This window comes from Anopheles bellator, chromosome 1 (genome assembly GCF_943735745.2).
Source record: "Anopheles bellator chromosome 1, idAnoBellAS_SP24_06.2, whole genome shotgun sequence".
NCBI lineage: Eukaryota > Metazoa > Arthropoda > Insecta > Diptera > Culicidae > Anopheles > Anopheles bellator.
In genome coordinates this window covers 14,634,649-14,658,849 of record NC_071285.1, presented here as the reverse complement: position 1 = coordinate 14,658,849, position 24,201 = coordinate 14,634,649, and the positions used below count along the sequence as shown (strand labels likewise).

Below are 24,201 nucleotides of genomic sequence, written 5' to 3'. Positions count from 1 at the left end.
GAGCACCCGATAACAACTGTTGGACAGCATGTCGTTGCGCCGAGTTGACTGTGGCGTGGTGCGTGTCTCAATCGGAAAAGCAATCGCACCTGTGGCTCTCTCGTTCGATAATGTAATCGATCGATCGAACCGCGCGTGCTGTAAGGTCAGCACGGTCCGACTACTGGTCCTGTGTTTAACGTACCGCGCGGGGAAATCGATTTTTTCACTGCCCGTTTTTCCACTTTTCAATATCCGCTCTGTTCCGGTTTCGGCACGCCGCTACTGGTTACTGGGCTGACGGGAAAATACCTAACCCTTCCCAGTTTGCCACCATTTCTTACGTTTCTAAACTACCAGTCACACACATGAAATTGGCGAGCCAGTTGTTTATCTCTCCAGTGTTTGTTCACGCCTTCACCCGGCGACCGGTTCAACTGGTAAAATGGCAAAGTCCGTCCGTGGGGGATCGAGTGAAACCGCGCCAAAAAAAATCGCCGCGAAAGAACCTACCGCGCGCGCGTGTGTCCGCGAACACAACAACTCGAGCGAAAGATCCAGACTGCGGCCGACGAGCCGATGGTCGCCGCCGGAGCACCGGCGATTTACCAGCCGAAGCCGAGTCAACGCAAATCTTGCGACTCTCCGGTGGCTGGTGGACCAGCAGAGCTGGGCATGTCGGAAGATGAATCATGCCGCCATTCACGGCGCGTTCGAATCAATGAAGCTGGACCACCACCCCAACCTTGCCTCCCCCCCTTTCCCGGGGACAGTAGATTAATATTTTGGTATGTCCTCAAAGGAAGTCTCGCCGAGTGCTGTGCGGTGGTGTGCGTGCGTTGTCGCCAGCCGTTCGAATCCACGTCACAACAAAACTTCGTTTCTCGGCGCCAACCAGAAAAAAACACGCAACGGATTCGCTTCCTGTGCGAGCGAGAGAGCGCGAGTTCGGCTTCGGGTTTTCTCTTCCGGGAGAGAGAGATTAGCAAGAGACACCACAAGAGAGAGAGAAAGAGTCTCAGTTTTGCCGCGAGAGAAAGTAATTTGTGTGCGGAAAAGGGTTGCATTCGCACTGGGCAGGAAGGAATTCTGGGAAGCCATACCTTCCGAGTCAAAACATAACAGAGAGTGCGAGACAGAGAGAGGCCAACTGTCGATGCGGAAAATATGGGGAAGCAACGTGCATCATCAATTTTAATGATGGATGATTCCATTCCGCCGTCACAGCAGAACACGTTACTAAAACATTCCTTCCTACTAATTTTTCTAGTATCGATCTTGGTATCGAACACGTTGTCGACAAAAATTAAATTAACTGCTGACTCAGGCAACATACAGTTGCGTTGCGGACCATGGCCCAACGACGCAAAGATAGCCCGAGATATATGGGTCACGAGTCTGTGACCCCGCTCCGCGTCATGTGCAAACAAATGTCGTTCAGCCACCCGCCCACCAAGGCTTGTGATATCAGCCGCCCGAACCTTCTTGCTCACTGTTTGTTTACTCCACGGATGGCCACGCATTATCAAGATCGAAACGCACGAGCACGCCCAAAACAACAATTCCCTTTGGCAGCATATTTTGGCAATACCGCCAAGCTTACGCGCCTCAAAATAAGACTCTATTGCCATTTGATGAATACTTTACTCGTGAGGTAATGCACAAAAGGGACTCATTTTACTGTTTGTCATTCTATTTAAATATTAAAAAATCACGACAGGGGTTTGATTATTTGCTTTCAACCTGACTTAGTTAAATAATGTGGAAGGAACCTTGGGGGGAGCTCTACGAATCGTCCTTTCGTCGCGTCACTGGCCAGCAGGCTGAAAAGGGAAATAAAGGGCCAATGAATTATCTACACTCAATCGGGAGACCGTGTTGCGCTTACCGCTCCGGGGGTGTGCCTTTTCACGTGGCACGAAAGATGGTCCGAACGCATAAACGCTTGCTGACAGATATGGCACACAAACTTGCGCTCGCCGGTATGCTTCCGACGGTGCCGGGACAGCTCGAACGATCGCGCGAAAGCCTGTTCGCAGTTTTCCCACGGGCAGCGGAACGGTAGCGCTCCCTCGTGCAGCAGTTCGTGCGCCTTCAGATGACTCTGGCGGAAGTACGTCTTTTCGCAGCCCTCGTATGAACAGTGAAAGTTGCGCGGTCGATTCGAAGGATCCCCAGCGCCATGTCCCGCACGGCTCGATTCCTTGTTTATGCATCGCAAACGTGATTGCGGTTTCGATGGGGTTCGCTTTATCTCCGACATAAACTGTCGGCACTCTTCGCGCGGCATGTTGTGCCGGCGCAGGTGCTGCTGAAGGTGATCGCGCCGGTAAAACGTTAAACTGCACCACCGGCAGCCGAAGTTTCGCTTGCAGGTGTGCGACAGAAGGTGGCGATTCAACACTTCTGCACGCGCGAATCGCTTGTCGCACGAGGGCCAGTGGCATGCGAAGAGCAACTCTCCGGTGTGTTTCCGCAGGTGCACCTTCAGGTGGGAAGACTTTATGTAAGTGTGCTGGCATCCGGGCCACTGGCAGGGAAAGTTCCGTGTCCGTAAAGAGGATACTTTCTGTTCCTTCGGTGTGCCTGAAATGTCTAGCTGTTCGACTCCGAGCACGTCTTCGTTATCTAACAACGGGTGAACATCCCAATCATCCTCAACGGCCTGTTCCTCGGAATCGCACGAAAGATCATTCACGTCAACGAATTCTTCCTCAGTCTCTTCGGCTACCACCTGTTCCTCTAGAATTTCTTCATAGCAGCATTCGGCCTCATCGTCGTCGTTTGTTTCGTATACCAACTCCATGTGCTCATTTTCCAGCAGAAATTGTAGTCCGCTGCGCTCGCTTGGTAGGTTGTCCACCGGCGGAGAGTCGCATAACGGCAGCGGTGGATTTGAGTGGAACTTTTCGTGCGCCTTTAGGTGCCCCTCGTTCAGGTACTGCTTTTTACACCCAGGTTGTGAACAAGCATAAATTTGAACCGCTCGCCCAGCCGGAGTACCGTCCGCTGAGGTTTGCAGCAAATACTGCAGCACCGTAACGCTGGAGGAAGCAGACGACGACGATGCGAGTTGGCCATCGTTGAAGCCGGTGCTTTCCATCGCTCGATCGCTTAACAAGCCATTATTTGTGTGATAAGTTGTTAAAATACCGTCATTTTCAACAATTTAGAACGAAAGTACGAAGATTTAGCCAATATTTATAAACAATGGGGCGATTTGACAGTTGACGTGCCTGTCAATTTAAAGCTGTAACGATCCCTGCAGCTAGCGACACACTGAAGCAGAATGGTTACGCGTAGAAGAAATTTGTTTGAAATTTGTTGAAGAAAAAAACCGATTCAACCGTGCTTGCCTCGACTTTTCCTTTTATAAAACGTATCGTAATAATTTTTGAGTCGTTTCTTTGCAATCCTTCAAGGCAAGTCTAGTTAGTGCAAGTCTGCAAGTCACTTCGTTTCTTTCTAATTAAAGTTTTTGTTGAATATTTTTGGCACTGTTTTCTATGTAAATATTACGGCTATAAGTATGTTTGATTCTAGAGATTCTTAAGACTACCACAAGTGAGATTAGTGCAAACCTTTGGGATTAGTTTGTTTCTCATGAGCCGCCAAAGAAGAACAAATCAGTCTACAAATCGACATGGTTTTCGCCACATAAGAACTAACTGTGGTCGACATTTTATGGCCATACCGTGGCGAGGTACTGACCGGGTATCTAATTATCTTAATCATATTCGTCCGATGGTATTGCGCTTTGGTTTGCATAATAGATCGTTCTGGAGCATAAAAGAAAGGTATGACTTATGAAGCAGCCTTTTATCAAAATTGAAACTATCAATCAAAAGACGCCCTCACGGGACAATGTCCATTACGTCAACGAATCCACCAGCCCACTCAATAATTACCAGACGGACGGTGCTGGCAATATGATCATCGACACTTACGCAGGATATGTCGGATTTATTTATATCGTGATAGCAAGATGTGTGTCCCCTCTCTCTCACTATCTCCCGCGTTGCTGCCCCACCGACTCTACTTTTCTACGATGACTAACGTGACGTGTTTTCCCGCGAGACAGTGGCGGGCGCAGGACGGAGCAGGAAACCCCTAACTTCCTGCCACGTAATGTGCCAGACGCCGTTTTCCTCACGGTAACAAGCGTGCTCCGGGGATTCGTGTGGGAGAACGGTTCGAAGAGAGCGGTTCAATCGGACCACGTTGCATTTTACCAAAATGTGAGAGAGAGAGGAAGAGAGTTTTCCACTTACACAACTCGCTGGGTTGGCGAGGAAAATGACACGAAAGAAAATTCGGATCAGTTTCTCTCAGGCAGCAACGCCAACAGGGCGCTCTAGTAGTGGCCAGCTCAGCGCTACTGTTGAAAGTGGAAAAGTGAAAAGCAGCAAAAAACGGAGAAACAGTTTTAAGTTTCCCTAGCAACACCCATTGCAGGGACATTTTGTTTGGTTTCTCCTCCCCTGTGGCCAATCGGGGTCACAGTTTTTCGTTATCATCTGGCTGCCTTTCTTCTCCCAATCGAACCGTCGACTGTACCGTATGGTGGTGTTTGCGTCTCCATTTTCGCAGTGAAAAACCGTGCGCCAAGGAAAGTTGTGGAGCTCTTCGGTATCGATTAGCAGCAGCAGCCGTTCCGAGGGGCCAGCAGTCCTCCTGGCAACACATAAGAACCGTGGGCCGTCCGACCGATGGTGGGCAGACAAAGCTTAGTTGAAAAGTAACGGCAAGGCAAGGAAAACGATTCTGCACACGCTGCCCAGTTAAGGAAATGGTGTCAGCGAAGATGGTCGAGCCGCTGATAGTGATTCTGGTTTATTTAAATTGTGATTTAATATTTTACGTTAAAAATATCAATAAACATTAAAGTGTTTGGGGGTCGCCCGTTTCGAAAGCCTCTCTCTTTCTTGCCCGAACCCATTTTGTGTTTTCTGTGTGGCGTCGATTAATGTGAACCATAAACAGTCAATACGACGATCGGTACTAGGACTCCGTCAAGCAACGATCAGCCTCAAATTTCCCTACCACTTGTCCAAGATACCTGTAGACAAGGTAAGTTGAAAACTATTAAGTCCCAATTTAGATACGCGCTCACGGCGATCGATCCAATCGGTATCGGTATGTTCCATTTTGCGCTTGTTGACCCAAGCCTCAATTGGGCCCAGAAAAGTCATTCACCTTCTAGAACGGGGCCGCGGAAAGTGGCGATGCTTTCGTCGTATTTATCGATCGGAATGCAGTCGTCGTACGTCACCGGGTGGTCCAATTTGCCGGACCTCTCGTGGCAGGATGTCGAGTCGCTAACGACACAACCTTGCTTATGTTTTGCGTCCCTCGGATTGCGGTTCCTTGCCAACAAACAGCATTTACGTCGACCGGGAACAAGTCGCAATTGTTGGTCATGTATTTTTAAATCGAAAACGGTAGAGCTAACGGCTGGTTGGAAAGGGAATCATGCAAACGACCGGGGAGCGTACATAAAAAGAATCGGGCCAAGGATCGGTGATTACGGACCAGGGAGTAGAATTGTTTAATCGATGAGGAATTGTTCAAACAACCTTGACGAGTACTGCAAACTATTTTATATCCGAGTCCAATATTGACAGCGAGTATTGGATCATTTAAGATTTATTGTGCTGCCTTCTAGGTTGAGACAGTTAATGAGTTACATTACCTAACCCTTGAGAAAGACCTTTCCCTAATATCTGTCATGGTTGATTCTGTGAGCCACTTCCGTCCTTAACCGCTATTGAACCGTCGAGAGCCAGGTTTGGTTCCAATTGTTCGTACCGGTCGGATCGAAACCCTTCACCAGCGGGAACCGTCGTTTCGACCAGCCTCCAATCGAGGCTAGGGCGCGATTATGGTCCACATGGAACGTAGCCAGCGCTGGCATGTTCCACCCGGAGGAGTCTAGCGTCGTAAGGCGATTATTTGATAGGTCGAGCTCCTGGAGCGAATCGAACGAAACGTCCCCGTCCGTGGTGAAACTTTCCAATCGATTGTGACCCAATAACAAGCGCCGTAAAGAGGTGGCCTTTGCGAGGCGATCGAGCCGAAAGTGCTGCAGCAGGTTGTGTTTCATGTCGAGCTTCCGGAGTACCGTCAACCGCTCGACACCCGGGGGTAGCTCGCGGAGGCGATTCCGGGGCACAGAAAGGTCCCCCAAACGGCAATCATTCTCACCGCCAACGAATGGACCAATCTGCAGCGTCTCGAGTCCAACGTTGTCCAGCGCTAGGCGGACGATGTTGTTCGGCCGCAGGCTGAACTCGGTGCGAAGATTCTGATTGTCCGAGTTACTGTTTACCATGAACAGCACGGTGTTGGTTTGGTTAAACCGTAAGATACGCCGTATGTCGGCTTCGGTCGCATTGGCCGATTCGTGGAACTTTTGGGCATTGGCCGCCACTGGTCTGTACCCTTCGGCCCAGCAGTGCCACGACTGATCACTTTCCTGTAGTCGGTTGCATTCGTAGTGGAACAGTTGGGCTGAACTTTTGGCCGTTGTTCGGGTGCCAGCCCCAAAGGCGCCAACGGTAACACCGATCAGGAGGCTGCTGATTAGAGGAACACATAAACGATCACCAGATTTGTGGGTGACACTGGGATGGGGGGAAAATACTCACAGCCAAAGTGTCCAGACTGTCATCGCTGACCGGTACGGATGCGGTTTGCTCAAGCGATTAGCGACCACTACTCGCCAGTGCCAGCCAGTGGCACTTATCAAGTGCCTAGGCCTAGTTCAGGCAATTGCGGCCCCACGCAGGAGAAGCCAATTCGGTCCGCTCGGTAAGTGTTTGGAAAAGAGGAAAAAAAGCGACCCAACCAATCTGGGCGACTATCAACACAACTCGGAGGGAAGGGAACATCCACAGATGTTTCGTAAGTTTCTTTTTTCGTAATCCGGATGTTTAGCTGTGTTTGTCTACATGCGATGACCAACATCCAGACGTGCTAACAAGCGATCACGCGCAGTGGAGCAGATTTGGTCCATACAAATAGGATCATGCATGACTCATGGTCTTGGGATTTGAGAAAGACCCATAGAATGTTGTGTTGCGCAATGTGGCACACACGTGGTGGACGCGAGATTTAATTATGACGTTCCCTCTTGGATCACAGGAAAAGCGTTACGCAAATTGATTACCTCAAATCGACACTTTCGTCCAATAGTTTGCTGGGTTGTCAAGCCAATTTATCAATAAGCTTATCGATTCTGCATACAACAAAACGAGTCTTATACAGCATACGAGTCTTGATTATCACGAAATTTGTTTATCACCTGTCGTGCGTGCGTTCCACGGCGTGACAACGACGGCGTCTGTTTTGATGAGGTGATTATGGGACCGATCGCCATTATCATCACCTCGTCCCGTTAGCAGCGACGCCCGCAATGTGACGCGCGAGGTTTATGAGCCTCTGTATTTGCAGCGAATGGAAAGTTTTGCTGTTTACAGGGTGGGCAGAAAATTCCGGATTCGTCCAGATCTCGCGGCACCCCCCCGGGGCAAAGACCGGCGGAGCATGACCGACGCTTCTTTTGCCAAATTCGATTTCCTGCACACACACGTCGGACTTGTAGCTCCGTCGTAGCGCAACATTTTAATCCTTTTCCGGAGGAGGGCCGGAGTTTCGTTTGTAAATAACTATCTACTCTGTATAGCGAAATACAACGGCCGGCTGGGGCTATGTTTACCGAGCTAGGTACCAGCAAGACCCCGGTACCGACCAAACTTCCGCCTCTCTCTAGGCTGCAATTTCCGCCATGTAAACAACTGCCACGAGCCGAGTAACTAGCAAAAGCCGTTCTGAACCCACCCTTCCGAGATTGGAAACGATTTTGCATCATTTTATGCCACCGAAAGGCACACGCGGAAAGAACGGCGCCAGTTTGACCTTCACGGCCGCTTATGCTGACTGCAACACGTGATTTATGGAACGTACGAAAGTGGGGTTCGCTTGCCTTGTGCTGCTTCATAATTTATGCACCGAAATTGTTGGCGCATTTCGTCGAGTCGTCTGTCGAGATGCTGTCGACCGAGCCCCTGCTTATTGAGAATGGGCCCGCCGGTAACCTTGCCAGCGGCAGCTGTTCCTGAGCTAACAATCTTATCAATCACGGGGCTGTTTGACCGACTTAGCGCGCCTGACCATATTGTCTTTTGCCGAGTCCGACGCGATGCGGGTCGTTGGAGTGGAAATTTCCATCAGCCCGCTCGACTGGACACACGTTTTTCGTCCCTCTCTAATCGCGCGGATTTGATCGATTCAATCCACGTGATTCACGTGCTCGGCCGGTCCCGGGGGGGCACGCTGAATTTATTTTCAAACGAATCTGGCCCCTTTTGCGGCGCGCTGCAATTTAAACGCCTGATGCCCCACGTGACGATGGTTTCAAATTTGCGAACGGGGCCATCTTGTTGACGTCCGTTTGGCAGAAATGGTCAACAATGAACCAGAAGGTCACCGAAGCAAAACCTCAGGGGACAAAGAGTACACTGGTTTTTTTTTCAAATGTTTGCGGTTTGCTTTTGGCAGAAGAGACGAGATCTTGCTTTTTAGGTGCCGTATCGTGTCGCGAGGATTTTTACGGCGAAATTGGCCAAACACTGGCGTCTTGAGAATAATCTTGGCCTCGCGACAACACCACAACAATGTGTCCCGTTATTGCGTCGTGCAAAATGTCTGCACTCACCACCGGGGACTATTGTCATCCTTTATGACACCGCAGGGACGGGAATGCAGTTAACCGGTGCATAGGACGGCAATTACCTAGGCGTTTGAAAGCACGACACGTGCCTGTTAGTTGGGAATAATTCATATGTTACGATCGTGATCGGGGGGGGAGGATCGCATCACCCAGAATGTCAAGCTGTAGGCTCACGCCCTACATCTAACGGCGATTGTTGTTCTCAATCCGCTTTGTTTTCACTCGAATTAACGATCTCTCTCTCTCTTACGATCTGTTTCTTTTCCCCCTTTAAAGGACGTCATCGGATCGCAGCATCACGTACGATCGACGAGCCAGTGTGAGTGCGCGCAAGCAGGTACCACTACAGCGCAGTGCGCACTGTTCGGCTGTCCCGCTCGCACCCGCGGATCGCGGACGTGTTGTTGAACCCCCGGAATCGGGTCCGCAAGCCTTATAAAATCCCGCGCGCCGCGCACGACGAAAACAAAGCAGTCGCAAGCGAGCGATTGAGCTGATCGGTAACCCTTTGGTGAGTAAGCGAGCCAGGAAGGCGCCACCCCCAGCGAAACAGTGTGAAGAGAGATCAGCCAGCTAACCGCGATCCTCAATTTTTGTGTTGTGTTGTGACCCGCTCAAAGGCCCTTTGAGCACACCAAATCGCACCGATGAACGCGTTACGTTGGACTAGAAAGTGAGGTGCCATTGTGCCACGGGCTGCGAGAGCCGTCGTTTGTGTCGTTTCATACATGTCTTATCACTTCTATAACCGTGTGACGCTGACGAAGAAAAGGAAACCCAAAGCCTAGACGCGGGTAAAGGCTACACACTTTGAAAGGGACGCGTAGTAAGGCGAGCCCCTTTTCCAGCCTTTCTGAACTATTGAACGTCAGTTTCCTGTGTCGCTGCCATTTTCTGCGGCATTTTTACCTGTGTAAAGACAAACTAAAAAAAAAAAACGGTCCAAAACTCGTGCAGAAACTTTTAACGAAAAAGGCGTACTGTGAACGGCGTGAGTGAGTTTCGAAGTTACCCCAGAGAAACCGACAACCTCTGCCACTGGAAGAGTCTTCGGCGACGAGTGTTTCTTTCGTCCAGGAAGGTGGCCGAAAGGAAAATTTTTCTCACTGGGGCTTAGGCCGTTGTATGGGTAAGTGTCCTAACACACCGATTAAATATCTTTCTCTTTCTAGGTACATGAACTTGTAGCGAAATTGCAAATGGCACACGGGGGGTACCAAAATTAAATTGGTTTAACGGGGAAGGCACCTTTTCGGAAATCGCCTTTCTCGTGGCAAACAGTAGACTGTTCCTAAGGGTAATTGAATTAGGTTGCCCCCGGAGTGGGTAATTGAGTTAATCGTCAGATGACCGAAATGACCGACCGTCCGTTCTCTTATGACCTTCGACAACGAGACCCCGCCACAGAGATTGTGACAATTGAACTCGAAGGCTCGATAGTGACGATAACACGATCACGTGACGATCAGCCTCTGACGGTGGTTGGAGAAAAAAATGCGTGCCATGTGTACACTTCCACGTTGTGTTTGACATGGCAGCAGTTGTTGCTAATGACTATCTCCGGGTTTTTTTTTACTGCCCCACACGGTGTGATGTCACAGCGCTACGCAAACGAACAGCGCGAACACGATAACTACACATGATTGTTCCCTGGAACGTGGCCGATGATTCACATCCGTGGAATCATTAGCAAACACTACCACCACAACCGACGGGCCACTCCGTTGGTTGGACTTTGTGCTTCGCAGAAACAGGCCAACATTGCCTCTCTATGGTAATGTTTTTTTTTCACTCTTTCACGCTCGCCATCGGTGGTATCGCGCCGTCTTCGTTCCTAGCGCGCTCTGTGCATGTGTGCAATTGACTGCGAGATGCCAGAAGAAGTTATATTAAGGTCAGCGGCGGGTGTTTTTATGCTGAGTGTGTGCCCGTCAGTTGCAAGAATTTCCCCCCTTTTTTCTACTCTCAACACACGCCACGTTATGGACGCTCTATTATTTGCGTCCGAGGCGTGTGCCTTTTGATGGCGCAAAAGGCAACAGCTGCGCGGAGCGCCACGTGACATATCGCGTATCACCCGTTATGCGCCCGATGGGGTTGGTGGTTCCCCTCGAGGCCGATAACAATCATTGTCCTGCTATCAGTCACGGTGTGGTCGTCTTCACACAATGGAAACGGTATTGGAAAGTGATTTCCATTCCATTCGTTGTTCAAGCATGGCAACATTGGGATGGATTGCGCTTTCGGTGTAACAGCTGGCCGCGAACTGTTTTGTTTTGAAAGCGCGATTGCGTACAGTGCGAGAGCGAGAAAGGCGTGCCACGTGAGCGCGAGTGAGAGAGAAAGCGCGAGAGTGCGCGAGAGAAACTCGGTGAGAAAATGAAGCTCTCACTGGCTGCTTTGAGCTTTTTCGGTTGGAAGCTTTTTTGTGTTTAATTTTAAGTTTCCTGAAATTTTCTTCATTTTCATCATTTTCCTCTCTCTCTCTTGTTCGCAGAGCGTGAAAAACCAACGTTTATAAAAGGGGACGAACCGGGCCTGGCTGGCAAGCAGCAGGGCCGGAGCGATCTTTGCGGTGCAAACGCCATTTCAATTGCAAGCGTCGAACGACAGGATGGCGCCTACCTACCAACCGTTGGCCGCTGGGGCAACGAGTGGCCAAGTTGACTCGTACCCGCGCGCCGTGAACTGTTGCCCGTGGTACGGGATGACCACGGGCTCGGTCGATCTGCCCGACGATTGACCGAACCGGATAGTCACAGGTACAATGTGACGACGACCCAGGACGTACCCGTGTCCCCCGGGGACACGGGAGTGGACGACGGATCCACTGCCCTCGCCACCGCCGCCGCTGGTGCGAAAGGTGCGGACGAGACCGAAGTGGCCGCCGCCTCCGTCACCGTTACCGGTGGCCGCAAAAATGGCCGCTGGGTTGGGGACGATGGCGACAGCTACAACATGGCCACGTTCGATCAAACGAACGGTCCGTGGCCGATCGAGCAGCCTCTGCCGCTGCCCAAGTGGTCGGCCAGCACCGTGCCGGCGTACGTGGTGGACAAGCTGTGGCAGTACGAGGATCTGATCGGTCTGATTGAAACGAAGCTCCAGCGCATGCTCGAGGAAACGCATTACAACACGGCCAACAACTTCGTGGACTTCTACCGCACCTACAAGGCGGCCCGCAGCGTGCGAGGTGCCGATCTGAGGCAACACTTCCAGCACTATACCATCCCGATCAACCGGCGCCATCACATGTGCGTCAGCTTGGGCATGGAAATTATCTCCAGGTATGGTGGAACCCTGCGTTTGAGTGTGGCGTGCAACGGATTATTAACCGTGTTGGATTTGCTTACAGAATTGCGGAACACTATCCGGACATTGGGCGGCTGATGTACCTGGTGTCGTGCGAGGAAGCACTGGACGAGTCGGACTCCTATATCCAGCACTGCGAGGAGAATGGTATCGAGTTTGCAGGATCCACCCTGGAGAAAGAGCACGCCCTCGTGGCGATGAAGATCGTCGTCGGCGGGCGTAAGGGTGTGCTGATCCTTGACCCCGGCTACCACGTGGCCCGTGCCGTCACCGTGATGAAGGATCAGAAGTATCCACACACGGGGTGGTTCACGCAATCCGACGAAGCGCACTGCAAGCGTGAGTACATTTACGCCATGCACGATCACAATGACGACTACGTCACGTGGACGGAGCGGATGACTCGCGGCGGAAAGCAGCAGTACGAACTGTCGATGGTATATATCGCCCGTCCGTACCGTACGGCGATTGACGTCACCGTACGCCGCAACCTGGTGTACAACTTCCGGTCGCTGTTGTCGCGCGATGCGAAGGGACGCGTCTGCGCTGGGCTTTACTTTCCCGTCGTGCCGAATCCGCTCGATGCACAGGTCACGCTCTTCTACGATGGGCCGCTCGAGAACCAGGTGAAGCAGAAGTTTAAGTTTGCCGTCTTCAAAGATGCGGAAAAGGTAAGCACGCGATTGCGATCCCTTTGGAGATTTGAGGCGTTAACCTTCCTCATTGCCATTCGCAGATCCCCGATCCGGTGTTGGTGCACTTGGAGAACTTGGCCCCGCAGCTGCGCATGGAGGTGAACGAGTTGATCGATCTGATGGGCGGTCTTTGCGAATCGATCCACGACACCGACTTCGTGGCGCAAGTGCTGGAGATCAACAGCGACATTAACGAACTGTCGGCAGATAATTAGAAGGAGTTACTCTCTCTCTCTCTCTCTTGCATCTTTTAAAGAAAATATTTTGTGCACAATATCTACAATTCTATGAAAAGCACGTATATTATTGGTCACTTAACTCGTAGAAACCGCAGGCACGACGACGACGACGGATTGAGTCGAGTTTGTTTCTTGAATTTCACTCGTTTCATAACTATTAATCAGTGTTTGTGTGCAGTTAAGCAACTTGTTGTTCGTCTTTATTATACGCGACACCTTCCGGATCGCAAAGCATTTCAGTTTTCGCGAGCAAGACGCAGCGGAGCATTTTGCACTAAATTTAAACATTATATTAACGTCGTTTTCAAGAGACCGGCACAGAAGAGAAGAGTTCCAGATAATTATTCGGCTTTGTCGTTTCGTTTGAGATTCGCCATCGTTAAAGTATGCGCCTCGATCATCATTCCGCCGTACCAGGCTCGTGCCCGACTGGGAGATGTGTCGCTAGCACACACAGCACACGGTCATATTGTAGTAGGGGTTCAATCTTAATCGGACTATTTAATCATTTTTTTTCAATTCAATGTATCTACTCAACAACAGCTTGAAAAATAAAGCAATGGAAAACGTATGATTTCGATGTTTCTTTCATTTCATTGACTGTTGGCCAATAATTTCGACGGTTAGCCCCACGATTTTTGAGCTCGGTTCCTCATTTGGTCATCACAAAAGACGAACAAGAGGTTGTTGTTTTGTATATAATTATATTATTTCTCATTCCGTACGAATAATAAAGATTGCCTTACGTAGATCTAGAGAATTGCATATTTAAATTAGTGGCTAACCAAGCGGCGTTCCGGCCGGTATCGGTAGAACATAAGACACAGTCATATTCTCCGATCCGGCGTCCGCAAAGGATCTACGTCTTTCGGAAGATCGAGCGATCGCCATAGGTCGCTCATTCATGTAGCCACCACTACACTCCGACAGGAAAGTTCCTCAACTTTCGCTCGCACCATCAGTCTCGGAGTGCGCCGTGGGGCAGTGCGGAGTGAGACAGAAGGTATTGGTATAAAACAAAAAAAAACAGAATGCACTTTCAACTCAGACGATGACGATTGAAGAACGGAAAATATAACGAAAAGCGGATGGAAATCCCGTGCCACTCGGGCGGTGACGCGAGTAGCCTTTTACGAGCGCGTGTATTTGCCCCAGATGTGCAGCATGAACACGGAGGCAATGAACAGCAGCGACATCACGAGCACCGGAACGGGACCACTACGGCGAAGAAAAGAAGTTTGTTACACCCCGGAACCGGCCACTGGGGAGCTTGGGAACACTTACACCTTGATGCCGGGGGAATCGTCAGTGTAGAAGCGCCACATACCACCGGATCCGGTGCCTGTCGTGCGATTCCGGGCAGCGGTGGTGGTCGTGGTCGTTTTACGTTGCTTCAGATTGCTGGCACCGCCTGCGGCCGCACGCGGAGCGGTCGGTTTTGACGGCGATCGGCTACCGCTGCCGACGGACGTAGCGCTAGCTGGAGTAGGCTGCCGGGAAAGGAAAGCGGGTTAGCACCCTCACAACGTATCCGGATCACAGACTTACCATTTTGCTCTATTAATTGGCGTCCGAACAGGGAACCGTGGCGTGGAATACGACACACAACAGTGAAAACAACTTCGGGCAGGCAAATCGTGGCCAAAACAGGCGGAGTTCACGCACTGGAGGAACGTTTATTTGTGAATGGGAAGTTCCACCGTGAAAAGCGATTGCTTCGTTGTGCGTTCCGCGGAGGCGAGCGATCCACGTCGTTGAATTGAAAACACGTCGACGGTAAACGTCAAAATCGTGTCGCCTCTGGCTCTTTCTGCCCATGTCAAATATGGCTCTTTCTGCCCATGTCAAATATAGCTCTTTCTGATCATACAAAATATGGCTCTTTCTGATCAACCCGGCTGTCAACGACAACTTGTGCTCGATAAAAGAGGGCGCTGTTCCGAAAATCAAGGAGCAAAACTCGGCTAAACATTGATTTCACTGAAAAATCAGTTATAGAGTGTTTCACAAGTTTGTATGATTCAAAATAATAATTTCTAACAACGATAAATCATCATCCAATCGAGGATCAATAATAGTAAAAGGTTATTTATCACACTTGAAACGTGTTGTCAAAGTTATTCAAGTTATCCACATATAATCTTATTATTTTTATTTCCATCAAGATGCTTTTCTTTACTTTCGCTTGTAACAGCGATCATCACTGAATAAATAATAGTAATTTTTGTCTGCAACCGCACACGGTATGTAAACCCGTCTTTGATTAATTCAGTTCTCGGCTCACTGATTGTGGACATTTATGTTCGTCCAAACAATGAACCACCCTGACAAACAATTCGCACACGCAACAAAACCGAATAAATGGTGCGACGGTGCCAATTTCCCGGGTCAGCCCTTGATCTCTGCGTGGCTGGCCACGTGGGTGAAATGTATTTTCGATGGAGATTGAAAAATAATAACCACCGACACACCACGAGGTTCTGAGGCTCGGTTCGCTCTCCTACGGACCAACTGACCCAACCCATCCGATTGTCGGCATATTCCTGGAAGAGCGTTCCGGAACATTCGACGGAAGTCGACAAAACGTGCCCACAACCCGCACGCGAGCTACATTTTTATGACTTTTTCATTAGCGTAATCATCGCTCGGTGGTTTATGGGCTCATCGGCAAAGCCTTGGGGCCATGTCCGGTAAGAGATCTCTGCCGTCTGCCGTCAGGCCATCTTGTCGCCACCCATACTCCGGTTCCGTTTCAATTTCACCGCCGACCGATGAAGACGTCCGGCGGTTATAATGGGAAATAAATCTGTTCATTAAAAATTGGCAATTATTCTTTGCTTCCTGAACTTTTCCCCGGGGGCAACCGAAACTTTACTTTCCGTTGGGCGGCTGGCTGACCCCGAGAAACCGAGCGTCGCAACTCATCGACATCGGGTAACGATGACTTATACTCTTTTCCAGGGGGGCCACCGTATTGAACTCCGAAGCACCACGTTCATCATGTTCGAGGGCTTTGCCATTATTGCCTTAATCAACGTAATGGAGAGTTGAAGAAAATGGGCAACGTTTCCGGGTTGGCTGCATCGAGCCGATGGACTGGGGGACGGAAAAATTGATCGCATCTTCTCACAGAATCACTCGAGACGTGCTGTACCAGAAAGTAACTGGACCGCAAGAAGTGCAACCCAGACTGGTTTCGATTACTGTTCCTCTCAAGAGGGAACTTTAACTCAACTCTGTTCAAAATATTTTAAAATCTTGGTTTTTCCGAATAGGGATAGTGTTGCAATATGTAATTGAAAACAACAAACTATTCAGCAACAATCGCATGAATTAATAATGCCCAACAGATGGCGGCTTCATTGCCCACAAAATCATGCTTTCCATCTTGATGATGATGGTACAACCCAAACCATTGCTTCGGGAGGCCGGGCCAGCATATTGCGCGAGATTATTGATTAATTTTTCGATTTATCAAACATTCCATCGCGAAGATTGCACGCCACCGGAAGCGCGAAACCACCTGGGGACCACGGCGGGGACCGGTAGCGGGAACGCGGCAGTGATAAATCTGTTCCCATCATCCGATACGCTCAGGATTCGCTCATATAGCCCCGTGGAAGGCGTGTTGGTACCGATTTTTGCAATGCAGCGAATGGAATGGCTTAATCATTTCTGTCTCATTAGTACACGGGGCCACGGGGCGTTCGGCAGACATCCCTGATAATCCTTCATTATCACCGTTTTGGCAATCGAATAAATTTGCCATTGTACCTGAGACTGGGTGCCGGTGACAGGGCGGACAGATGGATGGGAGCCCGGTTTCTCCCCCTGGGACCTGGAAGGAGTCAAAGTGGGACCGTTTCAAGGAAAGCACGCACTCCGGAGCGAACTCCGAACGCCCAACCAATCAGCTCGCGGAAGCAGCAGTTGTCAGCTTGAGCGACATCCGAGGTTCCGAGGCAGAGGCTGAGGCGCCGAGGTACTGCGCGTCAAACGACGTCTCGAAGTTCACACCGATCCAGCTTACTCAGCAGATCCGTACCTGATTTTGCTTACCGACGGCACTGCGGGCCCCGGAAGACTGTGACGATTTCTCCTTAGCTCGAGATTCTTTGCGGGTCTTCTACGCCGGTGGCAGTCATAACTTCCGGGAAAGCGAACACAAAATTCCCGAAAGTCATCCAGCGCCGCTGTCGGCAAAGAAAGAAAGGACAGTTCCGAAAACCGGGAACAGCAACGTCATGTCGTGGTTCTGCGTCAAAAACGACTCGTCACGGGCATCATTTTGTTCGTCTCGAGTGTGTTTTTCGCGATGAGGGCCCGCCACGGCACAAAAACTGCTGTCATTTGATGAGGATTTTTGTTTTAATTTGATGCCCCACGGAGAACTCGGGTCGGGCTTCTTGGGCCTTCGATTGCCGTGCTTGTCGTTGTTAACGAGTGTTCTGTGACGTACGACAGCCTTTTTTGCGGGAACCGCTTAAAGGACGACCTACTATTTGGTTCCTCGGGAAACATGCTTTAATTACATTTTACGAGAAGACGTGAAAGAAACTGGGCGCCTGGAAAAGAGACCCCCTGGTGGGAACTAATCAACGAATCTTGCTCAGTGTCAGCTACGACCTGTCCAGAATTATCAAAACGGTGAGGAGATTAAAAGAAAACCTCACCACTCTCGGCCACCAACGAACGTGTGCGTCTAAAGAACTGCTCCAGTCTCAGTCAGTCGGTACGTTATCAAACATTCAAAAGCAGCCAAAAGGGAGCTTTTCCGGAGCCTTATGTCTGTCTGTCAAAAAGGCTCCCTGCCGTGTCACACAAAGCGGGACTCTTCGCTTACTTCAACAACCAGGACAGTTAGTAGAGTATTTTTGATTTATTCTCACTGGGGACCCGGGGCAGCCAAGTTTGTGCCACTGCGAGGGTCCAATTGAGACACTTTCCCGATATGAGCATCGCATTTCACTGGCAGGCACAGAACACTGGCAGGCTTGTGATGAGAATTTTCCTCTAATGGGGCGTCCTTTATTGCGGCAGGAACATTGTGTGAAACATCGACCGGGCCTCAGGCGGTTTTGTGACGCACGTAAACGGGGACAGGAGGATGAGGTGCTCCTGATCCTGAAACCCGGTCCCGATGGGCGTCCGAGAGGCTTTCGGGGGAACGCGGCCGCCCGCGGCAGAAACTTCTTTTCTCCGGAGGCCAATTTGGGATGCTTGTGAATGTCAGGAAAGATTGGCCAAGTGATAATCTGCGTGCCATGGCCACATGGTCGCCTGTGTCTTACCTAAACTACATTGAATTAATCCCGCGAACCAATCGGGTTTAGTTTTATGACATAAATGTTTAAGACCCAAAAATGTAGCCCAAACTTTAAGATTTTATCGTCGCAGTGCTTACTGCGTTATCCGAAAGTCGAGTTGGCTTGCGCCTTGCCATCGACGTTAACCACGATGAATCTTTTGCGGGAAGCCAAGGCCACCGAAAAGTATATTCGACCTTTGGGTGGGCTCTGACTGAGATTCTTTTTCCTTGATTTTATTCCCACGCTACGAAACGTGAACTTCATCATCAATCGGTACGACACAGTACGCCAGTAACCGGCATTTTCCATCGGTTGGTCTCTCGGCCGCGAAGATGCATCGTCCGACCGACGACGGTTCGGCGAAGACGAAGACCGCTCGACTTCGGGATGTGCCACCGACCAACCCACATGATAAACGAAGGCTCGGGTTAGAGAATGTCACGACGATGCTCACGAGAAAGCTGGGCTCATCGTCTCTGAGACTTGATGGCTTAGAAAATGGCTGGATGTGTTCGAGAAAGGGGAAAAAGTCGGTTTTGATTCATCCGTCATCGTGGCGCGATCTGGTGGTTAAGGGATGAAGTGCTCTAACTATTTTGTCGGATGTTTGGTTGATATTTTTTGAATTTTTGAATGTTTAAAATATCATTTTTGAATTTAGTTTAGGACACATAATTATTTTGTATGTCCAATTCTTCTACTATTTAGTAAAAAGAAATCGAGTAAATCGAACGACTGAAATGATATGCCCAAAGCAAAGATTATTGCGCCTCTGGTTTATTTTATTGATCTTTTAAAATAATCAAAATTATTCTCAATGTTTGCATAGGACAGCAGGATTGCGTTTGCTTAAGATTCTCTGGGACGAACAAATTGTCAACACAAACATAAAATTGAAACCGATAACCAACATCGCCCCGTTGATGATAGCCGCAAAAAATAAGGAGCCCCAAAAATGTGCGTCAACCGAGGTCACCGATAGGCGAAATAATTTAAATAATTCTTCAATAAAAGCCAGCCACCGAGCAGAAAAGGAAAAACTTTCCTTCACCGGGCCCCCATTTCGAGATTCGTAGGCAAGAAATCCCGTGGAACGGCCCTGCGGGCGTGGGGAAATCGCGGGAAAAGTGAAAAACGACTGCTACCCTCAACCAGAATCGGATGGTTAAATGATCGGTGGGAATATGAACAATAAACAAATCCGGAGAAAGAAATGGTTTTCCTTCGTTTTTTTGTGTGTTGGGCAGTTTGGGTCGGCTCTCCGGCGGCTTCCCTGAAAAGTGACCTGCAACATTCCACGGATGCTGACGATGGTTTGTCTCCGTCGGAAAGTGGCAAAAAAAAAACGCGGTGCCCATTTTGCGTCACTCCCGACCCGGGGCTCGGATGGCCCCGGGAGAGCACCAGAAAAAGTGCGAGGCACACAAAAGGTGACAGAGAAATGCCGAAAGCCTCCGCCCAAAACGGACTCCGGTTCCGCAAATGACGTACTTCGGCGCCACGGTCTGTGACGGGGAGTTTTTTTCTCACTTTCGGGATAAGAATTTCCCGGCCACGTAGAGGAATGCGTACGGTAAACTTTTCCATTTGCGCCGCGGGACCGAGGCTCGAATGCAGATTTGTTTGTGGACTTTTGAGTTGCGTTGGCCGGCCAGGGCCGGGAAATCACTCAAAAGCGGGAACGGGAAATCAACGAACGGAAATTGTTGTAAAATTGATACCGTTTCCGATAGGCGACCCCAGCGTGCCCGGGAGCCATTGTAGGCCCAAAATGGTGGAACCATGTCGGCCAGAGGAGACGACCAGAAAGACCGCCAGGGCAGAAAGGTATCCAATGGCTGTAATTGTTAGTTTTCGCCCAGTAGAAGAAGAAGGTATCCCCGCAAATCATTCAACCATTCACAACTGAAGTCGCAGGACCCAAAAGCTTGGGCCGAGTCCGGCGATCCTTCGTGTTCGAATACTAATTCGGCCCGGAAGGTCCTCGTAACTCGTTGCATTCGCGTATCGTTAACAGAGCTTAACCCGGTTTTTCACCCAGAGCTTCAATCAACAAATCAACCGCTTCGAAATGAGTGAAAAGCAGCACGGCATGACGGGGTCCTCCGAAACCGGGCATACACACAGAAGCCGAAAGAGATCCGTCCCGACCCGAACCCGAAGATTGTTGGCGCTTTGGCGCTTTGTTAATTAAAGTTTATTCAGATGTGTTGCTCACTTTTCCCGCCGGCTGGGCTAGGGGTTTTTCGGGCCACACTTCGGGTTTCCCTTAGCGCAGGAAAACGCCACCGACCGGGACGGTACGGATGGATGTCCTCCCACGGACCGCCACGGCCATCGCTTTGCTGGAGATTCAATCGCATAAATTTAACGCTAGTTGAAAGCGGACCTGATAAGGGTTCGGCTCTTTAGGGTTAGCGAACAAATTAAGCTGAAATTGATTGCCGCGTGGAAGCGGAGTAGCGGAGCCTTTCGCCGGATCTGTGGCAGTTTGGCCAAAACCCGAGCCCGGGCGGATGGTTAATGTAACGCAGTGGTTGTTAATAAGTTTGATTTTTTGTACAAACACACCAAAATTGATTGATGAAACGATTGGTTTTCTTTTGTTGAGTGACTTTCTGTTTTCCACTTTCAGCCAATAATTGGTAATCATTTTGAAAAACTTTGTGAAACTTCGAGGATCTTTATCTTCCCATCCATCATTCGTTAGATTTTATTTTGTCTAAATTCAAAGTTATGAGACTTTTATTAAATAACTCGCTGAAGGAATTATTTAGAAACATTTGGCAGACTTTAAAAACGTTACGCAAAGTGAATATTATACGAATCCCTACGAATGTTTGCTGGCTCGTTTTTGTAACAGAAAGTAAACATTAAACCTATTGCGTGATAGCTTTACAATCTCCAACAGTCAACTTTTTTTGTGGCCACGGTCGATTTACGGATTGCGGAGGCTTAACAAACACTTTAAAGTGGTAAAAATGCTCCCGCTTCAGACATGGCAGGTCACCCTTGCCGATCAAGGTGCGCCAGCGTGTGTATGTGTGCGTATGTGGGTTGTCCAACGTCACACACATCCTCGGGATCCCGGGCTTCGAAGCGGAACCAATAAATTTCCCGATCTCAAGTAATTGTACCACAAAGACTTTGGTCATGTTTTCTTACCTTTTACCGAGCCAGCCAGGCGGCACCCAGGCGGAATCGAGTGCCGTTGCTTTCGCCGAAGGATTCGATCACTCAGCGCCCGTATCCTGCACCGGGAATGGCAGGACGGGCCGGCGCGGCCGGTGTCGGTTAAGAAAAATTGAAACCAATTTATACTGAGCTAACAACACGTGTGTAAATAAATGTTGGCTTCCGAGCCAAGGATCCTCGAGGAGCATGTGCTTTATAGGTGGCGGTTTAGATCGGTCACGGTGTCGGCACAATGGGTTGCCACCGGGCCCGGGTGAAAGCTTTTTCCCATTTTCCCCGTCAGCTACCGGTTTCCGCTTCCCGCACCCAGTGATTGATATTATGCCAATGGAAACGTTTGTGTAATTCACCGAAAAGTGATTCCGGGATGGAATTGGCCTCCACGTCGGAGTCAATGTTCGTCGGGAGAATCCTCGGAGCAGGTGGGAATTCCGTGGGCCCTGCGATAAAATCTTGCCTGAATGAATTTTGAAAATCTTTCCAAACAGATTTGCAACTCCAAGTCTTTTATCTCAAACTCTTGTCAGCCTCAGAATCTTCTCTAATCGATGCTGATATTCCGCCGGGTTCGGACGTGTGTGGGGTGCCACTTTGCAATTTGGCGAGATCCCTAATCAATCATTTATGGCGCCGCGAGATTGCAAAAAGTGTCAACTTATCGATTGTCACAAGCAGCGAAAAGGCTGCACCGATTCGGCCAAGGGGCGCGCGCCCGTCCGCAGCATCATTTATCATTTTCTTTGAATGTTCTCTTAATAGCGGCCCACCGAGCGAGGACATCCGCCGAACTTTTTAAGCCTCCAGGTTTGCCGATGGTGCATAAGTAATCTATGGGTGTATGGGTGGTGGTCGTGTCTTTTTTCCAAATGGCCCCACAAGGAAGGAAGAAGGCTCATTCAACATTCATAGGCCGCCGTTAGCGAGCACTTACGGCTTCCAATTTGCATTCGATGTTTATTTGGATTGAAGAGTATTCAATCATTTTTTCTTGGCACTTCAGCAAAGATGAAATATGGCGCCGGAACGGTGGTTTGTTGGACGGGAACGAGTCATGCAAACTTTTTACTCCAATTCTCCAACATTCCCAAGATTCTACCACGTACCAGGCGCCTCCATTCGGCGCTGGAGCGCCACACATATAAATTGGAAAAATGTGCCGAGTAGAATAGAGCACCGCTTTAATGGCCGTTGGTAATTTTGATTGCTCTAATAATCGGTTCTCGATCGATACATGTGTTCCCGTGTATGTGGGTTTGTATGGAACGTTCCCGGTGGGCAGATAGTTTTTTAAATGAAAAGTACGTCGTTCGGGTTTGCCGCTTCGCTCTATTTTCATTTTCTCCCACCAGCGCGCGGAGGAACGAGCGCTGACGATAAATCAAACCACAAACGATCGGTTTGCCTTTTCGGAAAGGGAGGTGAAGTAAAATGGCGGTCCCAGTGCATCGGGGGGGAAATGTGAAAAACCGGAAAAGCGAAGAGAAATCACTGCAATTCCGGTTCGGGAATCGAATGCTGCATGCCGGACATACCTTAGAACCCGAACGAATGGCAATATATTTGCCCGATGCAATTGCGGACCGCGCTTTGGGAAACACTTTCAAGTAAATTACTGAGACCATCAACCTAATGTCTGTTCACCGGCAACTTCAGCAACTTAGAACTGGGCCACGAAGCAATCCCAAGGCCGCTTGATTATGATCCAAAAATTACCGTTTTTAATTAATACCAACATCAAAACCCGGTCAAACCCCAAACGCGTTCGATGGCACGCGAGATCCTGGTGAGTGAGAAATACCACCGGAAAATTGCAATCTGTGTCCCCGGGTCCCAACGGTGGGCCCCCACATGGCCCGGAAAGCGTTTAATTAAATTTTAATTAATTAAAAATTTATCACTTTCTCGTCAACTTGCCGCGAACGTGGCAAAGCGCTTCGCCGTGTTTTGTGTTATCTGTTCTGTCGCGTTCTATTGTGTGTTCGGGATCGCCACGGGCAAGAGCCGTGCCGAAAATTGTTGTCCTCAAGCCGGCAAGTTGTCGGTGGCAAGGCAACTGTCGTAGTTTGAGACAGAGAATGGCTTTAGCCGGAAAATCGTCGGAGGTGATAGGAATTAAACGAACGATTGTGATTACACCGAACGGTGGAACGGTCACGTCACATCGTCGAGGATAAATCGTTCCAATTGTGGTAACGTGGTTTTGCTCCGGTTTCGATTGTTCCACCTCTAGGAGGGAATTTCCGGTGGCCACAAAAAGATTGGGGCAGCAGATTCCCCCGGACTCCGGAGAGCACACCAGAAAGATAGGCACCTCTTGTAGTTTCGTGTTTTTTTGTGCAAATTATCTCATCAGTCTGATTACAAATAGACGGGCCACCAGAGTTTTGTAATGATTGCAACCCGGGAAAGCATCAAATGAGTTTCCTCTTTACCCTCCAATCGACAAAAAAAAAGATACTTTCGCCCAGCAAAATGGCTGCCAACGAGCACGATTCGTTCCGTTCGGGGCCAAACTTTCGATTCGGGATTTTATTCGAATTACTCCGCCACTCGGCTTCGAAGCCGAGCCCGGCAAAATTTATTCTTTTTCACGAAAAACTTTCTGTTTTTGAACGCCAAGAATAAAGTCGATGCTTCCGGTTGCCCGGTTCCCCACCGGGTCCACCCGATCTTGATTATCTTTCGGCGGCGGATTTGATAGAATTTTACATTCCATTTTCCGATGTAGCCCATCCTTCCGA

The 24,201-nt window shown here is 49.5% G+C and overlaps 4 protein-coding genes across 5 annotated transcripts; 1 reads left to right on the top strand and 3 right to left on the bottom strand.

Moving 5' to 3' along the window:
* Nucleotides 1–1,698: 1,698 nt before the first annotated feature.
* Nucleotides 1,699–3,082, bottom strand: LOC131215090 (zinc finger protein 320-like). Its single transcript, XM_058209467.1, has 2 exons — nt 1,868–3,082; nt 1,699–1,802 (listed from the first exon to the last, which is right to left on the bottom strand). The coding sequence occupies exons 1-2, from the start codon at nt 3,080–3,082 to the stop codon at nt 1,788–1,790; spliced, it is 1,230 nt and encodes a 409-aa protein (XP_058065450.1). The 3' UTR covers nt 1,699–1,787.
* A 2,376-nt stretch (nt 3,083–5,458) lies between these two features.
* Nucleotides 5,459–6,780, bottom strand: LOC131206828 (chondroadherin-like protein). 2 transcript variants are annotated; one of them, XM_058199432.1, is made up of 2 exons: nt 6,627–6,774; nt 5,459–6,557 (listed from the first exon to the last, which is right to left on the bottom strand). In XM_058199432.1, exons 1-2 carry the CDS (start codon nt 6,647–6,649, stop codon nt 5,744–5,746), a joined length of 837 nt encoding a protein of 278 aa, XP_058055415.1. In that variant the 5' UTR covers nt 6,650–6,774; the 3' UTR covers nt 5,459–5,743. The 2 variants fall into 2 exon arrangements, with proteins under 2 accessions (XP_058055415.1, XP_058055416.1); XM_058199433.1 differs by having other exon boundaries at nt 5,460–6,554; nt 6,627–6,780.
* Nucleotides 6,781–11,388: 4,608 nt separating this feature from the next.
* LOC131206854 (uncharacterized) lies at nt 11,389–13,329 on the top strand. The gene is made up of 3 exons (XM_058199437.1): nt 11,389–11,997; nt 12,066–12,693; nt 12,759–13,329. The coding sequence occupies exons 1-3, from the start codon at nt 11,669–11,671 to the stop codon at nt 12,930–12,932; spliced, it is 1,131 nt and encodes a 376-aa protein (XP_058055420.1). The 5' UTR covers nt 11,389–11,668; the 3' UTR covers nt 12,933–13,329.
* A 430-nt stretch (nt 13,330–13,759) lies between these two features.
* Nucleotides 13,760–14,698, bottom strand: LOC131216126 (protein transport protein Sec61 subunit beta). Its single transcript, XM_058210538.1, has 3 exons — nt 14,505–14,698; nt 14,241–14,446; nt 13,760–14,174 (listed from the first exon to the last, which is right to left on the bottom strand). Exons 1-3 carry the CDS (start codon nt 14,505–14,507, stop codon nt 14,087–14,089), a joined length of 297 nt encoding a protein of 98 aa, XP_058066521.1. The 5' UTR covers nt 14,508–14,698; the 3' UTR covers nt 13,760–14,086.
* Nucleotides 14,699–24,201: the final 9,503 nt, after the last annotated feature.

What these genes read in the sequence shown, in the direction of transcription:
- LOC131215090 (XM_058209467.1), bottom strand. Translation starts at nt 3,082, where the DNA reads ATGGAAAGCACCGGCTTCAACGATGGCCAACTCGCATCGTCGTCGTCT.
- LOC131206828 (XM_058199432.1), bottom strand. Translation starts at nt 6,649, where the DNA reads ATGACAGTCTGGACACTTTGGCT. An exon ending in ACAGTCTGGACACTTTGGCT is followed by an intron (nt 6,558 to 6,626) that starts GTGAGTATTTTC and finishes TCCTCTAATCAG; the next exon opens with CAGCCTCCTGATCGGTGTTA.
- LOC131206854 (XM_058199437.1), top strand. Translation starts at nt 11,669, where the DNA reads ATGGCCACGTTCGATCAAACGAACGGTCCGTGGCCGATCGAGCAGCCT. An exon ending in GGCATGGAAATTATCTCCAG is followed by an intron (nt 11,998 to 12,065) that starts GTATGGTGGAAC and finishes ATTTGCTTACAG; the next exon opens with AATTGCGGAACACTATCCGG. An exon ending in TCTTCAAAGATGCGGAAAAG is followed by an intron (nt 12,694 to 12,758) that starts GTAAGCACGCGA and finishes TGCCATTCGCAG; the next exon opens with ATCCCCGATCCGGTGTTGGT.
- LOC131216126 (XM_058210538.1), bottom strand. An exon ending in GATTCCCCCGGCATCAAGGT is followed by an intron (nt 14,175 to 14,240) that starts GTAAGTGTTCCC and finishes TCTTCGCCGTAG; the next exon opens with TGGTCCCGTTCCGGTGCTCG.